We start from the raw sequence: 8,565 nt of genomic DNA, 5'->3' as shown, positions 1-8,565 counted from the left end.
CATGTGTCTGTGTGTGTGTGTGTGTGTGTGTGTGTGTGAGAGATAGAGATGATATAAAACCCGGAGGATCCGGTTGGAGAGCCGGGTAAAGACCTCATCCGAACAGACCGGACGGCTGTCGTGCATTGATCCGCCAAAGGCGGGTCAGACGGCATTTCATTAATATGTCAACAAAATGGCAGTTACAGCGCGAGAAATTGTGAAACCGGAATATATCCTCTTTAGTTGACTACAACAGCCATTCTCTAATCTCCCTAGTATGCTGTTCAGTCACGAACACTCACTGAGTAAAACTGAACCAACTCCCGCCTCGTCATTCATCGAGCCTGTTTGATCCGTCCAGCCTGTTGTGGCCAATTGAGTCGCGGATCCCCGCTCCCTATGTGTGTGCTTCTGACTCTGTTGAGCTCTACATTTCTAAATGTTAACAGTGCTCTGCCAACGCTTTAACATCTCACTCTGTAGGCTACTCTTAGGGAAATTATAGTCTACAGACGTGACTCTATCACTCACTGCGTTACAGCGTAGGCTACAGTCTTTAAAGCCACTGCTGTCACTCCCCTCGTCCGAGTCACTCAGCAGCGGCGCCCTCGGCGAGACGAATCCTGACTGAGTTGTTGGTAGCAGCGAATCCCCTACGGATCGGATCAACGCTTAAGTTTCGTTTTTGCCACGAGTGTGCGAGTCGAAGGCAACTCGGCAGCGGAAGCGAGTGGTCATCTGCTGCTCGCCTCCTGACTATCCCTGCTCAACTAGACTTCTGCTCCCAAATATTTGACTTTTAGTCTTCTTAAATACAAACACACACATTATTTATTGCAAAATCAGGAACATGCCGTTTCACTGCTACCAAAGGCTGTTCGAGTTGTGGTTGCATGTTTAGTGAGGAGATTAAGAGGTGGGTCGGATCGCAGCATGAGTTAGGAACTGTGACATTCATAAAGTGAGTTTTGTTGATCAAACTGTCTTACTCTTTGATTTATCAACATGAATTGATAAATGGAACAACAAAGGCATAGCTATTTAACGGCAGAAACGTTTTAAAAAATACATTATTATTATTTATTTTTATTTAGGCCTATTTTAAATAAGTGATCCGAGTGATCCGTCTAATCCGGATACTCTCCTTGGAATGATCCAATCAATCCGGACGCCTCAAAGATTCGAGTTAAGCACCTCTAGTGAGAGAGAGATAACTCCACAAATGGCTTTCAACGTGTTATTCAAACCACCTTTAATATGGCACCTTAAAATAATATATCTTTTAGTTAAAGCATCTCTATAACGTAATTTGATTACCTTTGTCTGTGTGTGCGTGTGTCTGTGTGTGCGTGTGTGTGTGTGTGTGTGTGTGTGTGTGTGTGATAACTTCGCAAATGGCTTTCAACTTGTTATTCAAACCACCTTTAATATGGCATCTTAAAATAATATATCTTTTAGTTAAAGCATCTCTATAACGTAATTTGATTAACTTTGTCTGTGTGTGCGTGTGTCTGTGTGTGCGTGTGTCTGTGTGTGTGTGTGTGTGTGTGTGCGTGTGTGTGTGTGTGTGTGTGTGATAATAACTCCACAAATGGCTTTCAACGTGTTATTCAAACCACCTTTAATATGGCACCTTAAAATAATATATCTTTTAGTTAAAGCATCTCTATAACGTAATTTGATTACCTTTGTCTGTGTGTGTGTGTGTGTGTGTGTGTGTGTGTGTGTGTGTGTGTGTGTGTGATAACTTCGCAAATGGCTTTCAACTTGTTATTCAAACCACCTTTAATATGACATCTTAAAATAATATATCTTTTAGTTAAAGCATCTCTATAACGTCATTTGATTACCTTTGTCTGTGTGTGCGTGCGTTTCTGTGTGTGATACTAAGTGTGTGTGTGTGTGTGTGTGTGTGTGTGTGTGTGCCTAGTAGCACCGTGTCAACACAGCACTGCTCCCCTCCTCCCTGTACTGTGCGCTGGTGATCCAGAGTGGTTTGAAGCTGCTGAGACAACTTGCTACAGCGCCCCCTAGCCATGCAGAGCAGTGGCGCCCCCTGGCGCTCAGCAGCTGTACTGCGCTCCCCTGAGGCACCAGGCGCACTAGCTCCCCCTGTAGACGCTCCGGGAATCCAGGAAGTAGAGACATGCCCCCGCACACGCACACATTGCCCAGTAGGAGGCGCTGCAACTGTGGAGAATATGCAGAGGAGAAATGATTATTACTCTGTAGAGGAGAGTAGAGTAGAGAGTCATTATTACTCTATGGAGGAGAGTAGAGATTATTATTACTCTATTGAGTAGAGTAGAGAGTCATTGTTACTCTACATAGTAGAATAGAGTCATTATTACTCTTTAGAGGAGAGTAGAAACTAGAATGTAGAGAGTAATATAATATAATAGATGCATTATTTTCTTGGGAGAATACAATAGAGTAGATAGATTTATCACAATAGAATAGAATAGAATAGAATAGAATAGAATAGAATAGAATAGAATAGAATAGAGATGAATTATTGATCTGCCACTGACAAGTAGAGAGTAGACCAGAAAAGAGAAGAGAGAAGTAGAGTAGAGTAGATTACAATGCAATTTCTACCGCCTTCCAGGTCTTGTCCCACCCATCCACTGGTGCATCACAGAGTACAGTACAACCCACGGTGTCCCCTCTATTTAGTGTCAATGGTCAAAACTTAACTGAGCACTCGGGAGCACTCTGGAGGTCACTCAGGAGATCATTGCCAAGGTCATTGAGGATGTGATTGTCAAGGTGATTGTGGAGGTCGTTGCCGTTGCAGGCCTGCAGGCTGCTGAGTGCCAGGATGTGGGCGCCGGGGTCAGAGTAGCCGTGCAGCGCGGGACGGAACAGCAGCTCGCCACTACGGAAACGCTGGTCTCCCACAGCGACCGTTGAGCCGTCGGGCAGCCGGTACTCTGTGACCTCTGACCCCTGGTGATGATGATGATGATGATGATGATGAAGCTCCATCTCGTAGTCCTGGGCAACGTAACAACCACGCCTCTTCAGCTCATCCTCTTCCTCTCCATTAGTCTGAGACAGGAGAGAGAGAGAGAGAGAGAGAGAGAGAGAGAGAGAGAGAGAGAGAGAGAGAGAGAGAGAGAGAGAGAGAGAGAGAGAGAGAGAGAGAGAGAGAGAGAGAGAGAGAGAGGAGGCAGAGAAAGACAAAGACAGAGAAACAGGGACTGGGTTATATCTTGTACAACTGGCAGAGCAACAGCTGAGTGATTAACTCTGAACCTGTAGGGTCTAGTTCAGATGTTGTGACATTTCAGGTAGCCAATCATGTAGCCACCCATAGGTGTTTCAACAAAAGTGAGCAGTGCACCAATTAAATGAATAGCAAAATCACACATCCAACACGTTACAGTACAAGTTACCTCCTCCGTCTTAGTCCCAGCACCTGCCCCCTCCTCCAGGTGTTTCAGGTAGCCAATCACAGCATCCCCCCCAACAGGTGAGGATCGAGCGGCGTGGGGAAGGCAGTACCCCTCGTAGACGGGACACACACGTGTTCCGCTGGCCCCCGCGTCCACCAGTAGGCCTGACACACACCCGTAGGCGTACAGCGCCATCTGTGGCTGGAGGCCGAAGTGCAGTGCAGGGACCTGGAAGGAGACATACGCGCGCACACACATACACACACACACACACACACACACACACACATTAGTATTAGACCCACAGCATTAGAGTTCAGCTTCACCAGATTATTACTGTACTGTCACATCAACAAAAGACTTGTTAGGCACCTGACTACAAACACACACGCATCCATGCACACACACACACAGTCCTCTTACCTTGTCCAACTCACACCCTCTCTTCATACCACATGCACACACACACACACACACACACACACATAAACACACACACGTGTCTTACTGTCACCATCATACACTCTCCCTCAACTAACACACACACACACACACACACCTCGAAGGTCTCGAAGAGGAGCTCGGCAAGATGTCTGCGCTGTGTGGGCGGGGCCAGGGGGTAGTCGGTGAACAGGAAGGCATGGTCTCGGGGCCGCACGCTTAACTCCTCCTCCAACACGTACCCAATCAGCTGCTCCAGTGCCGCCCAGTCGTTCACCAGGCCTGCACTGATTGGCCTGCTGAGACACAGGCCTTCTTCAGTCATTGGTCTAGCCACCAGGCTGGGGATTTCGTTGATTGATCGAGAGAGGCCGGAACCCTCCCCCATTGGTCCAGGGGTGCAGGGGGTGTTGCGAGGAACATTTGGGATGTTGTTTCCTCGGTAACTGCCTACGCGTCCCCTGTCCTGGCGTCGATAGGCTGACATGCTGCCGCCGGTCCTCATGAAGGCTCGCGGACTCTCGTCTCCGGAGAAGCCCGCCCTCGTGTAGGCGGAGCCGGCGTCCATCACCACGGCGACATACTCCAGGAAGTCTGCGGTGCCCTGTCCTGCCATCGTTGCAGCCTTGACTTTCATGGATAACAGACAGCTGCAACTTAGTGTAGTGGTTAGATGGTTTAATGGCATGTGACATGCAGAAATAGCATGCCAAAGGATTTTTTTTCCCCTAATAATTTATTTAGTGACAGGTTTAGGTTGGTGGACACACATTATTCACTGCCAGGTTAAAGTTTGAAATGGCTTTTGTCCTAGGCACAGTTTGACATGTTTATATATTGGTGGACACATTGTTCACTGACACTAGGTTTAGGAATTAGTTTTGGTATAAGAACAGTTCGACATTACAAACATGGCTGTAGTAGCCGTATTAGCCTTCCATAAGCAAGAATAGCGACATGTGCCACATGCCACTTAATCATCTAACCCTCTCTCCTGACGTATTCAGATAACTCACCTGCAACTTCTGTTCCTAACTTACAGAGATGTGACAGCCGCATATATAATGCTGTAGCTTCTCTTTACATGACATGTGTGTCTGGCTTCGGAATGCTGCAGCATGCACAGACATTCTAATCTATGACACCACAATGGCCCTCCACAGCAGCCCCAATCAGAGATATTGTTGCTGTTAGAAAATATCTCTGCCCCAATGCCTTTAGGTCACTGAGTGCACAGACATTCTATGACATCACAACTACCTTCAAAGGAACATAAACAGCAAGAGTGCATATCTTCTGTTACCGTGGGAACCAGGGATGTTCAGAGAACTGGAGAAGTGCCATATTTTTTGCTGTCTCAAATTGTGCACTTGTGTCAGTGCACTGGCGATTAGTGCATAGTGCATACAGTGCACTGAGGTCTTCAGTGCATAGTCTTGTGTACAAGTTTGGACCACTAACGCTGTGACCTAACTGGAAGTGAGGGACTAGCATACATAGCATTAGCTTGCCAAAATATTGGTTGGCTACTGTTAATATTACACAGATTCTCGTGCTTTATTCACATTTCCTTCACCCCACATGGTACAACCGTATCTCTTTCATTTCGTGAAGTATTCACGAAAAAAATAACTTTAATTTTCGTGGTTCATTCACGTTATTGCCCGTTTTTCGTGGTTGGGCAACGAAACGCTGCCTATTCATTTGAATTGCCCGACTGCTGCCTAGCGACCCACTAGTTTCGCACCTTTTCTGTACCGTCACATGGTAATCAAACATTTCAAACAAGCAATTTAGGGTTAGGGTTAGGTTTAGGGTTAAGGTTAGGGTTAGGGTTAGGGTCGTATGACATAAGGCGTAAGTACAGAAAGGGCGTCGAACTAGTGAGTCCCGAGTGTATCAGCAGAAGCCCTGGTGGAGGGGATCTTGACATGATCACTCTACTTTTAATGGCTCTGGTAGGCATGCTATGTGGTGAGTCATGTGAACAACATCATGTAGCCAACTGACCACAGGAGAGCGTTGGTGTGAAAAGAAGACTGAGGCCTCTGTTTACTGTAGCAGTGGCTCTCTTCTCACGATAACAAATGACCGTTCAATGTGTCTTGCTGAAGGGCATGTTGATGTAAACCTCTATTGCATGAGTTGATGGAAGAGTTGAATAAAGTAAAAGTAGAGGTACAATGCTAAAAGATGCTAGCATTGTTTCTTATCACATGACAGTTAAACGAGTCAAATATAAAGCAAGAGCAAACTGTGATCACAGTTTGTAGTTCGCTGTTGTGTATAGCAACAGTTGAATTGTACTAATAATTGCAACAAGAGTTGGGTATAACTATCGAAACGTCAGTGAAAGGTGTTAAAGGTATGATTATTATTATTTTAACTTGGGCTACTTAAGTAAATTCCATGACGTCAGACAGTCAGTAGTACTGCAGTAATAGAGGTTGCAAGCACCTAAGCCACAGTTTGGGTGGGGGTGGGGGTGACTAGTGCTCTGACCATATGAAAGTGATGGTGTGATATGAAGGCTGTGGTTTCCAGCGATGTTCTAGTCAGTTATAGTCAGTTAAGACTCAAAAGGTAGAACGGTTGTATTATTTGTTTGTTTTTTGGCTGACTGCATCTTTTATTTGCTTTGCTAGTCCTGATTAAAATTAGCTAGCAAAATACAAATGCTAATTAAGACTTGTGGTTACAGTTACAAATATATTAGGGTCATGTCCATTACACGGAATAGATAGGGCATATACAATAAACATAGTGTGTACCCCAAGCAAAATCCCATGAAATATACTACACAACATGAAACAATAATTTGAGCAACACATTAACAACCAACAGTAGGCTACATTAAAGTATGACCACTGACAGGAGAAATGGCACGCCATCTATTAATAGTGAAACCACAGAGACATGCAACAAAATATATAAGAAACAGGGCATGGTTCAGATCGACAGTGAAGACAGCATGGGGACAGGTCTTCTGTTTCTGCTGCTTTGTAAGTCTGACAAACTTTTTTTTCCTACAAGCTTGATAAATACCAGCAGATGTGTTAACTGAAAAAGTGTACCTGCAGCTGAAAAGTGTGGTCTATCTGTCACTGTCCCTATCTGATTCCATCAGTCGTACTGATAACATACATTGTTTCTGTCAAACCACATTATGATTAATGTTTGGAAATATGAGGTCCAGATTTCAAGTTGAAATGTGTCGGCATACGAGATACAAGAAGCATTTTTATCCACATCTCTTTTTTTCTCTTAGTTATGTAGTATGATAATGTGCTATAGAAATCTTTTTGCTATTTAGTTTGCGTTCATGATTGTTGTACTGATTGACTATGGTGATGGGTGCTTTTATTGTTTGTTGCGTGCTAGGGTGCAAAACACCATCAAACCTTGCAAAATCAAAACAAATTCCACTAGCAGCAAGTTTGTTTTTAGGCTTTTTTGTCAAAACTAGTTAGGGAAGTCATTTGGAAGAATGCTCCAGTTGCCTTTCCACTTCCCCAGAACATAAAGCACCCACAAGATGGCTTAATAATGGCTACATGAGTGTTTGAATATGGCTAAAAGGTTAGCACATAGGGGGTAAAACATTGCTAAAGAAAACGGATGAAATTAGCATGCACTAGGGCTATGATTCTCAAACTGTGAACCAGGGCCCACTGTTTAACTGTGAAGGCATTCTAAGTGGGCCTTTCCAAAAATGCATCAATCAATATTGCCGTTGACTATTTATTTGAGTTGTATTGTTTATTGGCTCAGAGGTGGGCCATGAACATCTGTGAGCATTTCAAGTGAGCTCCAGGGTGGGAAACCTGGGGCTTGGAAATCTGTGAAAGTGGAAAGGCAATTCGAGCATTCTGTCAAATGATTCTCCTAAAAACACACTCATCACAGATTTGGCTAAAATTGCCCATTCACTGCCATTCAAAATTTCAAGCCTATTGTGCCACCCTTTAATACTGACCAAAGTTGCTAAGATATCACAAGGGAGCTATGTTTGTACAAAGGAAAAATAGTGCAATACTGCACTACCAATCGTGTGTGTGTGTGTGTGTGTGTGTGTGTGTGTGTGTGTGTGTGTGTGTGTGTGTGTGTGTGTGTGTGTGTGTGTGTGTGTGTGTGTGTGTGTGTGTGTGTGTATGTGTGTGTGTGTGTGTGTGTGTGTGTGTGTGTGTGTGTGTGTGTGTGCGCACGCGTGTGTTTGTGAGTGTGTCTGTGTGTCTGTGTGTGAGAGAGAGAGAGAGAGAGAGAGAGAGAGAGAGAGAGAGAGAGAGAGAGAGAGAGAGAGAGAGAGAGAGAGAGAGAGAGAGAGAGAGATGTGAGGGTATTCACTTCTACAGTTTAACACTATTCACATATTCACTGTTTATCCTAAGCAGTCATGAGTGATGAAATCATCACTGGATCAGCAGCAGGTGACTATTAAGATGTTTGTTACCAATTGAATATCGAAAATATACCAAATTATTTATTTTGTTGTGTGTACGATGCTGAGTGAGTTTGTGCTCTGTCTCGTACATACAGATGACCGTAAGGCTGTTCTGACCCTGGATCCCAAGTGGACAACATTTTTTATAGGAGAGGCCGTCTCTCTAACATGTAGCATAAAGGGAGAGTATCATGACACGCAGTACAGATTCAAGAAGGCTGACCGAAAGGGTGAAGAGCCGCGTGTAATATCACAATGGAGCCTAACAAAGATATTTCAATTTACGACTACAGACAAACAGAC

General features: G+C 44.5%; 2 protein-coding genes across 2 annotated transcripts; both read right to left on the bottom strand.

Annotated features, from left to right (window-relative positions):
* Window positions 1–1,755: 1,755 nt before the first annotated feature.
* Window positions 1,756–3,610, bottom strand: LOC134437560 (actin, muscle-like). The gene is made up of 3 exons (XM_063187049.1): window positions 3,381–3,610; window positions 2,680–3,033; window positions 1,756–2,172 (listed from the first exon to the last, which is right to left on the bottom strand). The coding sequence occupies exons 1-3, from the start codon at window positions 3,573–3,575 to the stop codon at window positions 1,909–1,911; spliced, it is 813 nt and encodes a 270-aa protein (XP_063043119.1). The 5' UTR covers window positions 3,576–3,610; the 3' UTR covers window positions 1,756–1,908.
* Window positions 3,611–3,744: 134 nt separating this feature from the next.
* On the bottom strand, window positions 3,745–4,885 carry LOC134438074 (uncharacterized). The gene is made up of 3 exons (XM_063187662.1): window positions 4,838–4,885; window positions 3,940–4,451; window positions 3,745–3,756 (listed from the first exon to the last, which is right to left on the bottom strand). The coding sequence occupies exons 1-3, from the start codon at window positions 4,878–4,880 to the stop codon at window positions 3,745–3,747; spliced, it is 567 nt and encodes a 188-aa protein (XP_063043732.1). The 5' UTR covers window positions 4,881–4,885.
* Between the last annotated feature and the right edge of the window lie 3,680 nt (window positions 4,886–8,565).

The sequence above is a fragment of the Engraulis encrasicolus genome, chromosome 21 (assembly GCF_034702125.1).
Source record: "Engraulis encrasicolus isolate BLACKSEA-1 chromosome 21, IST_EnEncr_1.0, whole genome shotgun sequence".
NCBI classification, from domain to species: domain Eukaryota; kingdom Metazoa; phylum Chordata; class Actinopteri; order Clupeiformes; family Engraulidae; genus Engraulis; species Engraulis encrasicolus.
Note: the sequence above shows the minus strand (reverse complement) of the source record. Positions and strands in the feature narration are given on the sequence as shown.